Source organism: Lepidochelys kempii, chromosome 1 (assembly GCF_965140265.1).
Source record: "Lepidochelys kempii isolate rLepKem1 chromosome 1, rLepKem1.hap2, whole genome shotgun sequence".
Lineage (NCBI taxonomy): Eukaryota > Metazoa > Chordata > Testudines > Cheloniidae > Lepidochelys > Lepidochelys kempii.
Window position 1 is genome coordinate 109,729,427 of NC_133256.1, and position 18,494 is coordinate 109,747,920.

Genomic DNA, 18,494 nt, shown 5'->3' on the forward strand with positions numbered 1-18,494 from the left:
GCTGGGGCATCCATGGGACGCTGGTGGCTTTGAACTTCCCCAGGTCACTGGCTAAAGTGACCCGTCTCAGTTCGGTCTCGAAGGGGGGAGAGATGTGACGAAGCAGGACTGTTCTTAATGTTTCCTCTGAATATTGTGGGGGTGCCTCAGTTTCCCCTATGCAGTTCTTAAGTATCTAGGTGGTGGGATAAGGGTATATGATTGTTGCAGAGCCATAGAGGGCAAGTGTGTGCAGGGGTCTGGACACAGAGAATGGCCAACACCCTGTTTCCTGGCAACTGATGGTCTGGGCCCTTTTTCCCTCCCCGCAAGGTGAGAGCTAAAGGGTTGGAGAACCAAGGAATCAGGTGACCTCCTGGCCCAGAGGAGGAGGGGCGGAAGAGAGTTTCAGTTTGGGACTGGCTGGGGACGAGGAGTGAAGTGCAGACGTGGTTGTCTGGCTCACTGCCCCCCCCCCCCCGAATGGACTCTGCTGAGGGGTCCTGTTCTCTGCACCAGCAAACTCTGTTTTAGACCATGTTCCTGTCGTCTAATAAACCTTTGTTTTACTGGTTGGCTGAGAGTCACATCTGACTGCAGAGTTGGGGTGCAGGACCTTCTGGCTTCCCCAGGACCCCGCCTGGGCAGACTCACTGTGGGAAGCACACAGAGGGGCAGAGGATGCTGAATGCTCCGAGGTCAGACCCAGGAAGGTGGAAGTTGTGTGAGCTGTGTGTCCTGAAGACAGTCTGCTCACAGAAAGGAGACTTCCCCAGAGTCCTGACTGGTTTCGTAGGGAGCAGTTCCAGAGCATCACCCAGGGACTCAGTGACAACTGGTGGCAGAGGTGGGATGTACTGCACCCCGTGGATGGCACTTCCTGCAGTAAGTGACGGGGGAGCAGTAAAACCAAGGGGGATTGACGAGGACCAGGCGTGCTGAAGGCTCAGAGAGGAGTGGTTTCGGGGGGTGGTTAACCCCTGGGAGAGTGTGACCAGTGAGAAGGACTGTGCAGTAGTGGGGTCCCCCTAGGGACTGCGGTGAGCAGTCTCGGGGCGGAGGAGCCTGCGACTTGGCCCTTGGAGAGAGAAGGACTTTTGCAGTAACAGGGTTCTCCTGGGGATTGCAGCGAGCGGTCTTGGGGTGGAAAAGTCTGCAGCTCGACCCTGGCAAAGAGGTGGTGACCTCGGGAAGGCTGGCACACTAGGGGTTCTCCCTGGAGACCGTGGGGAGCTGAGAGCACACAGGCCTGAGAGTCCACAACAACTTGGGAACGGCGGAGTGATGGCCTATCACCATCTCCTTAAGAAGGACATTGTAACACTGTGCAAAAAGAGAGGGTTGAGCATTGGAAAGTTCACCAAAGCACAGTTAACCGTGCAGCTGGAGGAGGATGACTGCTCTCAGGAGCAGATTCCTGACCCCAATGGGGCTATAGCACCACCCTTTGTGAGGGCTGGCCCAGGCCCTGCCATGCCCTCCTGAACATTCCCTTGTGCCTCCTTAGGGGGTGCGTACCCCACAGTTTGGGGATCACTAGGTTAGACTGTTGACTCTCATAGCTGTTAGTAATTGTCTAATCAGCCAAATATAGTGCTGAGTTCACACTAGCTGTTGCATCTGAGTGACTTTGTGCTGCTAAAAAAGAAAGAAACAGCAGCATGCGCCCATGCATATATTTTAAGAGTAATAGAATTTCTGATTTACAAAATACTGTGTTGATAATGCTCTAATAGGGAAGAGGAGTAGCTCTGCCTGGGACCATTTTGTACTGCAAAAACTATAAATAAGGTAATTTTAATTACAACTGCTGTCTGAGGATTGGAATTCAAGGTCTTGATCCAATGTACAGACTCCTCTCTACATGCCTTCCAGGTGGCATCAGGTGATAATCTGTGTGCCAATCTGTTAAACTTCAAGAGGGAATGGGTATGGGCGGCGCATAAACCGTTGGCTGGGGGAGGCTAGCCCCCCAGCCCCACCCCTTCTGTGCCCCCTGCTGGAGCTCAGAGCCCCCCCCACCATGGCCACCAGCCCCCACCCCAGGCTAGAAGCTGGAGCGCTGGGAGGGAGGGCAGCATGGCCCCAGTCCCCTCAGCCCCAGAGTGCCTTGGGGGGAGGGGCACGGCATGGCTTGAGCCTGAGCCGGGGCCCCTGTACAGGAGGAGACACAGGGCAGGAAGCTGGGAGGGTCTGGGGGAGGAGAGTGGCTGGGACCATGCCTGGCTGTTAGGGGAGACTGTCCCGCCCCAAGCCTCTGATACTCACCGACCATGGGAGTAGGGTCTTAGGGTTGAGGCAGAGGACTGAGAGTCAAGAGATCTGGGTTCTGTTCCTGACTTTGTTGTAGATGTATTGTGTGACATAGAACAACTCACTTCAATCTCATTGGTTCAGCTTCCACATTTGTAAAATTGAGGTAGTATTTAACGATTTCACAGGTGTGATGTAAAAATTAATTCACTAATGTTTGTAAGTCGCTGTCCTGGGGATTGTAGTGAGCGGTCGAGTCTGCAGCTCGACCCTGGCAAAGAGGGGGTGACCTCGAGAAGGCTGGCACACTAGGGAAACTGTGGGGAGCTGAGAGCACACAGGTCTGTGAGTCCACAACAACTTGGGAACAGTGGAGTGATGGCCTATCACCATCTCCTTAAGAAGTACATGGTAACCCTGTGCAAAAAAGAGAGGGTTGCGCATTGGAACGTTCACCAAGGCACAGGTAATCATGCAGCTGGAGGAGGATGATCTCTCTAAGGAGCAGATTCCTGACACAAATGAGGTTACAAGAGGATCTGGGAGCAGCTGGAGTGGTAGCCAGGCGTCCCCAAGATTCCTGTCCCCAACCAGACAGGGGTCTTCACGATCGGGTTCCCCATCAGGGGATCAGAGATGGACGGGATTGGAGCTGAGTCCAAGTGAGCAAGAGGGCTGTGAGAGACAGCGAGAGTCCAAGAAAGAGCTGCAGAAGCAGCAGCAGCATGAACTGGCGATGGTGGAGCAGAGAGGCATAGGGGACCTCCCAGAGGTGAGTGGAGATAGACCCCGGGGTGCCAGTTCCGCAGGGAACCTCGATACTAAATTGCTGCCCCTGGTTAAGGAGGAGGGGGATGTGGATACCCACCTCACTGCCTTTGAGCAGGCTGGAGATTTGAATGAGAGGGATCCTGCAGAAAAGCCCCAGTGTCTACCTCCCTTGCTGGGTCCCAAGGCCATAGACTCAGTCAGCCAGATGGGTGGGATGGTGGACAGGCTCCCACTCCTGACCCCAACCTATATGTCTGTGTGGAGTTTCCTGGGGTCAGGCCCCTCGGACCCCCAGTGGGAGTGGAAGGTGATGGTCAATGGGGAGACATTCCTGGGGTGGCGAGATCCTGGGACAGAGAAAACTGTTGTCAGGACCTGGATGGTGTAGCCCCACCAGATGCTGAAGGGCTGTGTGACCTGCGTGAAGGTCCCAGGGATGAAGCCCATCGCCCTGCCTATGGCCCAGATCCCTGTGCAGACACAGGAGGTGTCGGGCTGGCTGGTTGTTGGGGTTCTCCAGAATATCAGCTGTGAAGTCCTGTTGGGGGGTGATGGTGTCTCTTTGTGACAGGATCCAGGCCCTGCTCCTCTAATGGCTGAGGATTTGAACTTGAAGCCAGGGAACCAATCGGCAGAGAGGGAAATGGTCAGTGAAAATGCAGATGACCTGGCTGGCAGGGGGGAGGAGCTGCTAGGCTTAGGCTACCTGCCTGTCTGTAACCAGACCCCTGGGGCTGGGTGGGACAAAGAGAAGTTCCCTGCCCCCCTGCACACCAGAAAGGGGGCTCACGCTGGCTCTGATGCTATAAGGAGAGCAAAGAGCTCGTTGCCTGCCCCCACTGGAACAGCAAGGGCAGCGCTGAGCAAGGAGGGAGATAAGACCCCAGCTGAATGGGAGGGACCCACAGGCAGGGCAGGATGGCTGCCAACCAGGTTTGCCTTGTCCAGAGGTGCTGCTGGGAAGTGAGTCCACGGCAAGGATGGAGCTACCAGGGACAGGGCTCAGTGGGGCTGTGACCCCAGGCCCAGCCAGCGAGAGGGAAGACTGGGTAGCTGAGCCTGCAGAGCAGAACAGCTGGGTAGTTAATCTCTTGAGAACGCAGGGGATGGCAGGTCTACTCTCATCTCTAGACGCTTTGGGTAGGACTTGTAGTCTCTCAGGAATTTAACATCTCATTCCTTGTGGAAGTAGAGGTTGGTAAGGGAAAGACAACAGAACTTTGAGAGTACAGCTTGTAAAAATGAACCTGAGAAGGGTAGTTAACCTCCTGCAGGGAAATTCACAAGTCTTCACGGACCTGAAGTTGTTTTTTTAGCTAAGAGCAACTAGAGGGGTTTTCTGTCTATTTGCCTGGAGACAAAGGTGTTAGTTTTTTGTTTGTTTTTTTTTTAAGGATTTTTCTGTAGGCTGACAATCACTATCAGAGAACATAGGTATCCGATTACAGCACAACCTATATATATATTTGACAAGCCAAGTTTTTTTGTTTTGTTTTTATTTCTAACTCTCAGGTGTAAAGTTAGTTAAAAACAGAGGTTAACATGACAGAAACCCAGGCACAACACAAATTGGAGTTAACCAGACTGGAGGCAGTGAAAGAGGCAGAAAAAGCCCTAGAGGCTGCCCACAGGAGAGCTATGGAGGCAAAAAGTATAAAAGAATCACCTTTGTAAACTCAGGATGGTAAATACCTTACAGGGTTATCAGATTCAAAACATAGAGAATCCCTCTAGGCAAAACTTTAAGTTACAAAAAGACACACAAACAGGAATATACATTCCATTCAGCACAACTTATTTTATCAGCCATTTAAACAAAACAGAATCTAACGCATATCTAACTAGGTTGCTTATTAGCCCTTTACAGGAGTTCTGACCTGCATTCCTGCTCTGGTCCTGGCAAAAGCATCACACAGACCGAGAGAACCTTTGTTTCTTCCCCCTTCCCCCCCAGCCTTCAAAGTATCTTGTCTCCTCATTGGTCATTTTGAGTCAGGTGCCAGCGAGGTTATCCTAGCTTCTTAACCCTTTACAGGTGAAAGGGTTTTTCCTCTGGCCAGGAGGGATTTAAAGGTGTTTACCCTTCCCTTTATATTTATGACAGATGCTTTGAGTTTTTCAGATGGAAGGCACTATGGAAGTTCAAAGAGTTATATGTAAGATCTGGAGCAGTTAAAATATTTTCTATAGGCTGGCTGGTTTTTTAGTCCAACTCTAATTTTTCAAAGAATTCTTTAGGATCCAGCCACATTTGTGATTCCTTACAGATCCTGGAAGCATAATAGTGAATGCTAAGAATGAAATAGCTGAATTTCTTTAGTTGTGGTTTAGTTGCACTCTCAAGCTGTATTTTAATGCAGTGTACTGTAGCAGCTTGTTTGATATTTATATTTAAGGCCAATGGCATTTTGGGCTGTATAAGTAGGGGCATTGCCAACAGATCGAGGAAAGTGCACTTAATCTTGTACTTAGGACGGAAGAATCCCATGCACTGCTACAGACTAGGAACCAGGTGGTTAGGCAGCAGTTCTGCAGAAAATGACCTGGGGTTACAGTGGATGAGAAGCTGGATATGAGTCAACAGTGTGCCCTTGTTGCCAAGAAGGCTAATGTCATTTCGGGCTGTATAAGTAGAAGCATTGCTAGTAGATTGAGGGACGTGATCATTCCCCTCTATTCGGCATTGGTGAGGCCTCATCTGGAGGAGTGTGTCCAGTTTTGGGCCCCACACTACAAGAAGGATGTGGAAAAATTGGAAAGAGTCCAACAGAGGGCAACAAAAATTATTAGGGGGCTGGAGCACATGATTTATGAGGAGAGGCTGAGGGAATTGGGATTATTTAGTCTACAGAAGAGAAGAGTGAGGGGGATTTGATAGCTGCTTTCAACTACCTGAAAGGGGTTCCAAAGAGGATGGATCTAGATTGTTCTCAGTGGTAGCAGATGACAGAACAAGGAGTAATGGTCTCAAGTTGCAGTGGGGGAGGTTTAGGTTGGATATTAGGAAAAACTTTTTCACTAGGAGGGTGGTGAAGCACTGGAATGGGTTACCTAGGGAGGTGGTGGAATCTCCTTCCTTTGAGGTTTTTAAGGTCAGGCTTGACAAAATGTTAAGTGGGTTTGAGATTATAGGCATTTCTGCCTCACTGAGGATGGATGTGTGGAAGGCAGACTAGTAAAACTTTTGCAGGTAAGCAGTTAAAATATTCCATGCACTCCATTGGTCACTTGTTTTCCGCTGGTTCTGCGTGTATAAAATTGGTTGATAGCCTGGATTGCTGAATATAGAACTGAACTTTTTCCCCATGTAAATGGATTGTTGTGAACAGATATAAGCATCAATCAAATCTCTTTATTGCTGCTGTTCTATTTTCTTGGCCTCTCTTGTTGGAAAAGAGCTCTTATAACAACTAAGGGGGAGGGAACCCAGGAATTTTCATAGAGGACATCTAATTGCTGCTGCTGCCATTCTCATTTATCTTCATATTAGTGAGTCTGGATTGCTGCTAAATAATCTTGAGACCATTAATTAACAGATAATCTATCCTTCAGCAATTACTTTAAAGGATCAAGTAAAGCAAGACTGCTAAATATTAGTGTGTGAAAGGTCGTACAAAAATAGTTGGTCATAATGGATTTTCTAAAGATTGCCTTTTTTTTTTGAAAGCCTGATGTAGGTTTTCACCAATGTGACTTTGTAAGTAAAATAGGGTTCTTTTTTAGAGAAGGGAGCTGTCTGTAGCACATTTGGTGGATTTATACATCTTCATAAGGAACAGATGCTTTATGGATTTTCTACGAGGCAAAATATTCTGATCTATTTCGGTCGAAGATGCAAGGGTGAGATTTCCCTACTAAATATGAAATGCCCAGTTAAATTCCAAGGGATTTGCTAATCAGAATGGTCTTTGGGGAAGACAGCTGTCTGTTGGACAATATATTTCATTGTGTTGGGAGGAAAAAAAGATAGTTTTACTTGAGAGGTTACCATTTGTTAAATGTAGGGCTCCTAAAGGAAGGTTTGTGACATGCAACATTGAGAGCTTTAATTAATTTTTTAACACATTCTTGTTCTGACAGTATTTGAACAGTGAATGTGTTCACACTCTAAGTAAATAAACTGAGTGTAATACATGCCAGTTCTTTATACAATAAGACTGAAACTGATAAATATTCAGTAAACAGCTAACCCTTTGCCAGACCTCTGATCATGTTGAAAGGCACACTTGCTTTGCATGTAATTTGAGGAAAGGTATTGTATCCTGCAGAGCTTGGCTTTGACTGAAAGATGGAATTTTCTGCTTGCTTTGTGTTCTGAAGGCAGGCTTACAGATAAATAGGTCACTGTCTATGGAACTGCTTTTCACTAAATTGATTTGTGGCAATATGACCTTAAGTCTGATCTCTTTGCTGTACAAGGATATTGCAGAACTGTGGCTCCTTCTGAAGAAAAGCACAGGTGTGTCCAGCTTTATATTTGTTTTCCGCTTTTTCCTAGTGACTTAATTGCACTGAAATTGCATGTTACCTGGTAACTCTGGCAAATAACACTATCCTATTGAGGAACATGTGAGGTGGGGTAAAGTAAGGGCACAAGAAATTGAACTCTTATGTTTTCAGCATTTGCAATATTATATATACTGTCAGGGGTGGGGAGGGGGTTATGTATATGTAAATCTGCAATGTATCCTTCTATTCTTAGATGTATTACACAGTATATCACACTTATCAACTATATTGCTTTGCAGTTGTTGCAAGAAACCAGTTTTGTTAGAGGTACTGTACATTAGTAAATCATTATAAAAATTAGATCCACTGTTACAGCTAGTGGAAAGAGGGTGCTATCGTGGAGAACTACTCTGCTCTACTTAGACTACACTGCTTGAGCTGTAATTCTCACTCTGACAAATATTTATTTTTGTACTGACCTCCGTGAGAAGCCCTGTGCAAGAAGAGGAGCATGGGGAAGACCATTGCTTTTTCAGGGCGAATTTGTCATTCTAACACTGTTAGCATTGGAGGCACAAACAAAAGTAAATTATTTTTTAAATTCCTTAATTAAAGATTTCCACAGAAATCTTGTTTCACTTGGGAGGGAAATGAAACATTGAGATATTACTTCCTATAAATAGTGCAGCTGCAGTCCATTCAAAACTGAAAAGCATGTTTTGTGGCAATAGTGACATTCAAAAATTACTTCCTTATTCTCCTTCCTCAATTCACATTTCCAGTTCTGTTTTCTATTATTTGGTATGCATGATTGTTGGTGAGGAATACCAGAGGAAGGACTGTAACTTGCTGGGATGGCATTTTACATTCCAATGTTGCTGCTTTTCAAACGTCATATTTAAATGAAACTGGTATGCGTAAGGAGTGGCTTTTCTGTTTAGAATAATTAATTAAATTATCTGTGTGTGAGCCTTTACTGCACTCTGTGTTCATCAGTAGCCGTTCCTATTACTGCACTTGGTATGGAGGAGCATGCTACAAGGCATGCTGCATATGAATGAAGAAAGGAATAATTAAAGGTAAGGCTAGAAAGATTAGAAGGCTGGGAGGGTTAATCATTAGATGAAACTTTTAGTGTTTGTGTGTGTTGGGGGGAGGTGTCTATATTTAAGAACATGCTGTATATTTAGAATATATTTTATCTTGTAGGATCAGTGAATATTCTAGGTAGAATAAGATCATTTTATGAACTGTAGCTATCCAGCCTAGCAGTGACAGTGGTGTAGAATTTAAATGTATAGGTCTGAGTTAAGTGCTAAACAATGGTGAGAGTTTCTGCATATCATCACTGAGCTCCCTCTTTCAGTAAGGTTTGATTAAAGTTGGACAACATGTAAACACATTAGGAGGCAGCTTTGACTAGCAACTTCCAGGGCTCAGTTCTGATCTCAGATGTGTAGCTACATATTGTGATCCTGTTCATTGTGGCCCAGATCATCCCTCCCTGGGATGCATGTATGATAGGGGTCATTCCAGAGACAGATGGAAGGGTCAGCTGTCTTCATGGCACTGTTACCCCCCTCCTCCAGACCCCATGAGAGGAGCTATAGGGTCCATGAAAGGGAGAGAATGAAGACTAGCAGGCTGGGGCAGGACTGGGGAAAGGAGCGGAGAGAGACACTGTCCTCTTTCACCTTATGAGGATTCTCCGGAAAGTAAAATACAGAGGTGGGGCCATGTTATTTTCCCTGCTGAGCTTCCCTAGTGGGGGCAGCCCTGGTACCAAGGCTCCAGTGGAGCAGGCAGAATGATCGGGGCAAACAGAGAAGGATTGTCTGGAGGATAGGGCACTATTGCTGGGACTCAGGAAAGTGGGGTGTAATTCTCTGCAGCTTTCTTGTGTGGCTTTGGGTAAGTCTCTGTTCCTCAGTCCCCACTCTGTAAAATAGAGCAAAGTAATAGTTCAGTATTTCAGGGGGGATGTTGTGAGGACAACAGTAAAGATTGTGAAGTGCTCAGATACTGCAATAATGGGGGCCATTATCAGCCCCTTCGATAGGACCAAGGGGCAGGCTGCCTGGGATTACAGTTGGTGCCTCCTGCATCTCCCAGGGGAGCCAGGCAGATAACTGGCTATGGAGGAGCGCCCCCTAATGGGACCATGTGAAGGGATCATTCTGCAGGTTTTCTCCCCAATGGTGGGGATCTAGGCCAGGAGAGAGGCTACATTCCTGAGTATTTGAAATCAGTATAAAGCCCTACAAACTGTAGGTAAGGGCAAAGCCAATGGCAAGGGCTAATTTGGAATAAAAATAGGTATGTTCCAGTTACTGATACATGCCACAGAACACAGGAAGGTCACATGTTTGGGAGCAGAGTGGAGGCTGAATCATCCACTTCTGCTATAGCTCAGCATTTAGAGTGAACTAAGGCCCCTCTCGTAAAGGAAGAAGACAAAACGGAGCCATTTCTCTGTCTTAGAGGGAGAGATTCAGTGGAGTGTGGGGTGGCCTGGCCATGGTCAGAGCCCTCCTCCTGTAGCTATGTGGGATCTGCCATCCCTCCGGGAGGGGCTGCATCCTGCTAAGCCATGAGTTCTTAATGTGAGGACACAACCCCAGAGAGTCATGAACAGGCTTCAGAAAGCAATCTGTTTACAAGCTTTCTTTCAGAAATACTTTCCGAAGTTACCTGATTGTGGCATTTGAATATTTTTCTCTTTCCTTGCTTTTTGGAAATATCAAATCTTCATTTGTTTTGTCTTTTTATCCCAGACCTATACCAGACCCTTCAGTTTTTGTTGCAGTTGTCATATGGATTTTGTTAATCTTTAAGGTAATTAAGGCAGATGGACCTAGATAACTGAATTTTCTGTATCCTATTTTGAATGGATTTTTACATTATTTTTACAGTTTTGCAGGCCAAACACCTGTAGTTTAGGTTGCACATGTTTCATGTCAGTTGCTTGGTATTTATCATAACACTGCTTTTGCATGTTTTTTCTCAACCCAAGAACATGAGTGGTGGTGTGTTTGTTTTAATGAGTTAAAATGGTTTAACCATTTTAGTAAGGAAAGAGAATAGAAAACAAATACGTCTGCTGTCATAAATAAATGTTTATGTCCTTTTTTGAATCTCTTGTACCTGAGCTGGGAGGCCATTGGAGCTTGACATCTGGCAGGGAACTAGTCCCTAGGGAGCAAATATGCCTTTTGATGATCCAGTGAGTCTAATAATCATATTTAATTACAAATATAGCTCAGACAAAATCCCAAATCTGAACACCCCTTAACAACTGAGGAAGTTCAAATCTAAAGTTTGCTGTTACACCTCTTTACTGCATTTGATCTATTAAAGGTTCTGCCTCTCGTCATGTAATCTTATCTGGAAAGAAGGGGACTCCTGGATAATGTCTCTTTTTAAATGAGTTTTTCAGGGAGCTCTGAGATGGGCCTTTGGGATGTTGAAGTTGTCATCTTTTGCTCTCTGACACTTTTTAAAATTTGAACTGGCTTGAGCAACCTACATGATCTTCTGGGAGCATTTCCTCTTCAAAGCACGGTCCCAGTGCAGTGTCTTGGGTGTTCTGTTCTGTGCAGAGAGCCAGGAGCCTTTGAAACTTAGGGTATGTCTCCACAGCAGCTAGACACCTACAGCTGGAATAATAATAATAATATAATAATCTGCTATTGGTTTGTTTTCAAGCTTTGCTCTTTAGGTTTCTCTCACACACACATGCTTAGAATAATCAAATGTAATTTCAACTTTCTTCCTATTACATGTGGAAGGAAAACTTTGCATCTTTCCGATCCTGGGTGAAGAGAAGAGTCAGAGAGAACTGAGAAAAAATTTTCCCCGTTAATTTGCTTTTCACAGTCAGCCTTCAACAAAAGTAACTTGGAATCCTTGCTCAGAAGTGTGGAGTTTATGGCTGAATTCCATACAATACAGTGTACCTTCCATAGAATTTTTTTTTTAAAGTTTCATAAAAGGCCATATGCCAGATCAGATCAGACACTGAGCAGGTGCTCATCTTGGAACTCAAGGGAAGGGGGAGAAAAGATAAATCCTGCCGTGCCTAATGTGCCAGCCCATCTCCAACATGCCATCTGTGCTGAAGAACAGGAAAAACTTGGAGTATGTGAGATAGAGCCAGCGTGGTTGGTTACTTCAGCCCCTGGGAATTCTCTTACATCGGGAATCCTTAAGTGCTTCATTAGAGAAGCTAGACTAGGGATCCTGTATCTGCCTCTATTTCTTTAACCTATAACTGTTAAACATGGGCAGTACTTTACAAATACATTCAGATGGGTCAGGTAGAGCTCATGTATTTATATTTTACTTGGATTTTCACAGGCTCAGAAATGCCAGAAAAGCTTGTCATACTAACTATAGCAAGTAAATGCTAAGGAATGACTAAGTTACTTAGTAACTGCTTAGTAAATGTTTATCTCTTCTTTCACACATCCACGCTGCTCTTTATAAATGAATCGGCTATTCAGCTGGACAGTTTATAGTGGTGTTTTTGTAGATAGGCGCACTCTGAAGCGCAAGTACCACAAAATATATTGATCAGCAGTGTTGTTTTCATCCATTGATTGAAACTGCTAAGCTTGTGAGTGTACAGGAACATATCCTGTGATCAACTTTCAGTGAGGTAAATACCTCACATCTGCTTCCCCAAATGGAATACAGCACAAGTTCATACTGGGGCAGTGTATGAAAATTAGCTCAAATTGTAGTGAAAAAAATATAGCAATTTTGCACTTTGGCTCAATGTGTTTTTGTAATCACGTAAGATTAAAAGTTTAAGGCAGACTGCCAGGTGGAGAACTAGGTGGCTGTGGTGCTAGGGCTCCCAGGCTGCAGGGGAGCCTGAAAGTACTGGAAACCCCCCAACTCTGACACAGTCCTCCTGGTGGACTGTCTGGGAACCAGCAAGCCTGTAAGCCTGGGCTCCCCAGCAGCCTGTCAGATGGCCTGCCAAAGAGCAGGGGATCCCCAGAGCTGGGAATGATTTTCCAAATAAACATCACAATTTTCAAGTAAAACTGAAATTTTCCTCCAGAAAGTGCATTTTCTATCCAGAAATCATTCCAACAGAAAATTGGAACTGATCAGGAATTATCTATGCTGTCACTGATGTACAGTGTTTTGTTCAGCTTCTGTGGCCACCTTGATGGTACATGATACATTGCAGCTGAGATCCTCTTAGGCACCCAACCCAGCCGTTTCCTTGAGGAAACTGGAGAAGGAATTTTGGAACTTGCTCCCCCAGCTGGTCCCGCAAAGCCTGATGCTGTCTCTCAGGGTATGCTGCAAGGAATGTGCTTTCCCATTGTTTTGAGGATTGTTGATGGAGGATGGATTTAATGGGGAAATAGTGTTAGGGTATTAGGCTGGAAAAGACCATTTTGAACATATTTTAATGTAATTGTGCAATTGCCTCAAGTTTTAAAGGAAGATGTATTTTTTTAAAAATCCTGGTAAAAACAACCCCCTATCATTTTGATAGGGCTCTTATCACTTTTTCTTAATACAGTAGGTCTCTCCAAAATCGGTAGCTGAGGTACTAAGAATTTTCTTTCCTCTTAATTCTCATTTTAGACTTTAATATTCAGAAAACTGTATTAACTTTGAGTCTTAAATCTGACTACAGTCAGTCAGTTAGAAAAGTGTAATATTCCATTCAATCCACAGAGGCCTGTTTGATAAAGTACTAAATTAGACACATTTGGGTCGAGTTCCATTTTTGTTCCATTAGCAAGTGCTTAAATGAGAATCTTATGTTCAGTCTATCATGCTTTTTTTGTGAACGTGTTTTCTCTTGCTTCTTCAGAAATATATCTGTCATATGTGATTATAAAGACACTCGTATTTAGAATAAGCTGAAATAGCTAAAATTAAAAAATGAACATTCCAGAAATGATTTTATTATACACTGTGTGCGCACATATACACAATAGTAATTGTTTAAAATATTGTCTATTTCAGAAATGTTCCAGCTTTTATTAAATTTAATTTTGTGGTGGAGGTCCTGAGGAATCTGAAGTTGTAGTACTGATGTAGATAACTGACTTTGAGATAGACACAATCAGTGCTCCCTCTTCTCCAACTGCTCAAGGAGAATGAATTATTTCTGAATTATTTCTAATCTCTTGATATGCAGTTTCTTTTTGCTTCAAACCTGGGTCTTCCATGCATCAGCCTCACTATGCTGGGTCATTCTGAAGGTCTTGAGCACAGGTCTGTCTGCTGCTGACGACATACTGTAGCTACCATACACGATAATGTATATGTGACTTAGTTCATGATAGTCTATGAAGTAATCAAGAATTCCTGCTGTCACCTCACATTGGCAGTAACTACCATTACTTGGAACAGCACAGGGCATCTAAAAGTGCCATCAAGACAGTGTTGGGACACTTGAGAGCAGGATAAAAACCAAAGAGCATTGAAGCACATTATGATCCAAACCAAGATGATTAGACTCTGTATATATGAAAACTGGAAATCTTGAGGTGGTTCTGACACATCTGCAATTCTGTGAAAAGAATTCCCTTTTTTCCCCTCATTTTCTATCTTTTTTTTTTCCCTTTTATCTTAACACAAAACAAAAAAGTATGTTAAAAGTGTTTGGGATAGTAGAAGCCATGCTGAATTTCCTCAGTACAGGGAAAAACAATAAAGGAGTTTTTGTTTCTGATCTCTAAATTGATGTGTACTTATTTCTTCGAGACTTTCCTTAAACTAGAGATGATTAGTGTTTGGACATGTCCACTTGAATGACCCCATTTTAAGTTTGTTCTGAATTACTCAAGAGCTTCAGCTTGTTCTGCTGGGTGGACATGGGTGAAGTAGTAGAACTGACATGGTTTCTTCTGCCAGGATGTGTGGTGTGCTGTTACACGCAGAGTATCTTGCAAGTGCAGTTAAGCTAGACTGTAGATCCTAAGGAAAGGAGCAACCCTGAATCAAGAAGTGCCTCAAAGATGCAAAGCCCACATCTGCCTGGAGATGGAAGTACTTAGACAAGGTGAAGCTAAGGCACCAGTATCTGGGGCTCGGTATTGCAAAGAAAAATAGTAAAACATAGACAAGCATTTCTAAAATGATTTTAATACTGATTTTAGGTGTTTGGATTAGAGGTCCTTAGAGAAGCATTTGGAAGAATCCAAAAACCGAGTTGGCTACTGACACTATCAAAACATACATGTAAGTGACTATTTCATCACCGGAAATACCGGAACAGTGAGTGTCTCACGTTCTGCGTTGGGTCTTGCTGTGCTTGTGCACCGCTATCAATAGGCACTTCAGCAAATTGTTTGCAAGAATGATCAGTGAGTAATCTCCGTGTACGAAAGGTGACCGTGATCATGCTGTGAATGATTCCTTGCCGAAGCCTCAATTTACGATTTTAATGAAGAACCAGATGGAGACTTTTTTTAAAAAATGCCTTGTGCTCATGGTAATAGGAAGCCCTAGTTCGTGTGAGCAGAGCAGGTGGTAATCTGCATCTGTGCACTGTCTTTTTTTTTTTTTTTTTTTTTCATCACATGCATTGCAAGTGCCTGCCCTGGAATGTATTTTTATTACTGGTACAGTTGTCTCTAGGAATTAAGCTATGTGTTTAACATATAGTCTCAACAAGTTCTCCTGCTCTTCTCTCAGTGAGAACAAATTAACAAGAATTTAAAACTCGCATTGATGGGGATTGTTTAAATGATAGCACTGAAGCTTAGTGTCTCCACATTGGCTGCTGAGTCTGTAATGGAAGGGTAACTGTCTGGTTCATTTTAGTTTCTATTCACTTATAGCATTAACATTTACCTTTTAATCTTCATATCCTCCTTGCTTGAGTGGTGTGCTGAAGTTACTGCTGGTGCTGCTCAGCATAACTGCTGACAGTGCTTTCAAAATGAGCCTTCAGCAGGTGTTCCATGATCAGAATCCTCAGTTAGCAAAAATATCCCTCTTGTTATAGTTGAGCCCACTACAAGGTTCTTCACCATGCTTGCCATTAATCTCTTTCCACTATTTAACCACACCAAAAATACTCTGTTTTTAATAGAACACTGGTGTCAAGCAACGCAAAATACATTTTTACTGTGTAATTGTTCATGTGTGCTCTTTGAACATTCAAAGTGCTGTGTAAGTGCTAAGTGTGAGTGAGGAAAAAAGTGGTGGGGTTCTACTCATGACACCACATGCTTTCCCCACTCCCCAGATGACTGCTCCCTTTTTCCTTCTTGGGTCAGCTGCGCTCTTTCGCAGATGGTTGCTATTTACTTCCCCTTTCACCATTAGCTGCTGACTCTCTTCCACACTACCCCCCAGGCTCCAGCCTACCACCTTCTCTTCCCTAAGGACTCTCTTCCTGCCCTCAAACACTGGGGACCTCCATAGCTAAAAACATGAACTGCTACATCTTTAGCTAAAGAGCTGAGCTCCATTTAAAAAAAACAAAAATTAGAAGTACATGTAAGGGAAGGGAATCTCACAGGTGCAGCCCCTATGCTGATCTGCAGGGGATATGATCCTGTTGAAGCCTCATTTATAAACTATATCAAAACAAACATGAATAAATTATAACTTTATTAATATTGATCTTATATGGATTCAAAATGATCTTGAATACTATAAATAACATACATGTATCATTATTTAAAAAATCTCACTAATCCTTTCACCACCCTCATTGAAATGCAGACATCTCTAAAGGGAAGACTAATAGCAACAGTATGTCGCAGTTTCAGAAATGAAGATAAGGGGAATTCCATATCCCGTTGACAATGGGAACTCAGAACTTAAGAGGCCAGAAGGTAGTTGTCCAAATTAGAACTCCTCCAAGATGCAAAGACTAGCACCTCTCTTCTTGAGAAGTGTCATGGAACCTTTTAATGACCAAAAGTGGTCCTGTAAAACCTGTTCAAGCAATAAAGTGCCTCATATCAGCATGCTCTGGCTTATAAGGGAAGGAATGCCACTTACTGAATTCCCAGGACCACTTCCTCTAGCAACCTGGGTTTACTTTCTTTCCGAGTATTGACAAGGCAAGACCTTGATTAGCTTGTACAATTTTACATTACTACCCCAGGTAGCATGGCAGCAGGCTGTTTCAGCCCTTCAGAAAGTACATCCTTCCCTCCTGTGATGAGGCCCTTAACTGTATACTTCCCAACACTTCAAGTGGCTAAAGCAGGGGTAGGACCTGCTGCTGGGGGTTGGGAGGTCTGTGAGCTCATCCTGTAGTGGCGGCTCCTGTCCCAGAAGGCTGGCTGGGCTTGGCTTCCTGCTCTGGGTGTTGCAACCTGACCTCTAGCACACAGTTGCAGCACTGCTCAAGTTTGAATGAGTGCTGCTGTGACCCTGTGCATCAGGTTGCACTCCCTTGTATTTGGCTCTGCCTCCCTGCATCAGGAGCCAAGTTGTAACGCCCAAAGCAGGGAGCCGAGCCCAGCCAGCTCGGTGGGACATGATCTGCTTCAACCACGATGGGATTTGGGGGGTCAAAGCAGGACAGTCCTGTGAACCGTAGGCTGTTGGGAGGTATGAAATCGCGATGTTTCTTAATGTGAAGTAAATTAGAAACTATGTATCAAATAAACTGATATTGGTAGGATTAATACCATGGAAGTGGAGTTTCTGTAGAACATCATTCTATTTAAAAAACTCGGAATGTGAAGTTCTGTTTTATTCATCGTGGCTCTAAAGAGGAACCTGTCTCTCCTGAATGGGTGGAGAAATATGAGCTGTCTCCTAACTGTAAGCGTCAATCAATTGTCTAGTTTTAAAAATAAGACTTTAAATATTTAAATGATTCAGCTATGCATCAGACACCTAATGCTGAATCTGAACTGACAGTGCTATTTGTTTTCCTTAGTAGCTGGAGTTTAAAGATACTTCTTTTCAGGTATATAACCTTGCTAATTTGTTGGAATGTTGAGGAAGATGAAGCTTTAGTGTTTTTAAGTTTACATGCCCTAGCCTGACTTCAGTGTAGCAGAAACAAGCTATTTCTGGTGGAGCTGTTTTATATAACTTACAGCTTTCCTTCTCGTGGCACTTCATAAATTATTTTAAATGGAAAGAGTCCTATTGTGTGTAAAAATCTTGGGGGATTGGTCACTTAGTTTCTGATCCAATAATAGAAATTTAGGTTGCAGAGGAGCTAGAGTTGGGTGAATAATTGATTTGTTGGTTCGGTGGCAGTTCTGAAAAATTGGGTGGGGGAAGTGGTTTGTGTTGAACCCAATCCAAAATATTTAGCAGTTTTTGTTGAATCAGAAAAGTTAATTTTGGGTCTCTTCCAGAGCGGGGGTTTGAACATGGGTCTCCCATATCCTCAATGTGTGCCCTAACCACTGGGCTAAATGTTATAAGGGGTTTGGGAAGTGGCAGTCACCACTCCTCCTCTGGCCATTTGGGAATGACCAAAACTATTTATGTCAAATGCAAAATTATCTTTGGGTCAACCAAAATGGCATTTTTCATCAGATAAAATATTCATCCTAAAAGTTTTGCCCAGCTCTAACTGTAGCTGAACGTTAATTCTAGAAAAGTTCATTTCCATTGAATAAATTGTGGACTGCCGGTCAGGCTAATACTTAACTGTGAAACAATTCAACATGGTTACAAACAGCACACAAATCAACCAGGATAATGCACTACACGGTCAGGGATTGAAGCGAGAAACTCCTGTTGCATACTGGCCTAATGGTTCAAAACAACTTCTTAACTTGCTTTATTTGTGGAGCTAACAAATATCAAGACCGCTACAAGCAGCATTTCTAAAAAGAGCTACAGTCCCTGTTTAAGTAAACAAGAGCTTTTAGGAGAGAGTTCCCTCAGTGTCGTAACTGGTTAATTGGACCCAGTCCCCCACTTTCAGGGCTACACAAAGAAATTGACTGTTGGTGATGGGAGAGGCGGAGATGAAGAAAGAATGGAAAATGAAAGCTTTGCCACCGGGCTTATTTTCCCACCTGACAGAGTTGAAGGGAATGCTCTGCAAGTCATTCTGTTGAATATATAATCACAAG

At 43.9% G+C, this 18,494-nt stretch overlaps 1 protein-coding gene across 15 annotated transcripts in view; it reads left to right on the forward strand.

Moving 5' to 3' along the window:
* Positions 1-18,494, forward strand: part of MCF2L (MCF.2 cell line derived transforming sequence like) — a 266,639-nt gene that overhangs the window by 115,253 nt on the left and 132,892 nt on the right. The window contains exon 1 of one of the 15 annotated variants that reach the window (XM_073350215.1): positions 6,823-6,843. The exons of 12 other annotated variants lie outside the window; for them this stretch is intronic. Coding sequence is in view for 2 of the 3 variants with exons in the window: in XM_073350195.1 (XP_073206296.1) it covers positions 7,354-7,462 (109 nt within the window). In the remaining variant the exon portion in view is untranslated. Of the gene's footprint in view, positions 1-6,822; positions 6,844-7,284; positions 7,463-8,428; positions 8,532-18,494 lie in introns of those variants that run through there. 2 more of the 15 variants (XM_073350195.1, XM_073350239.1) reach the window with 2 other exon arrangements.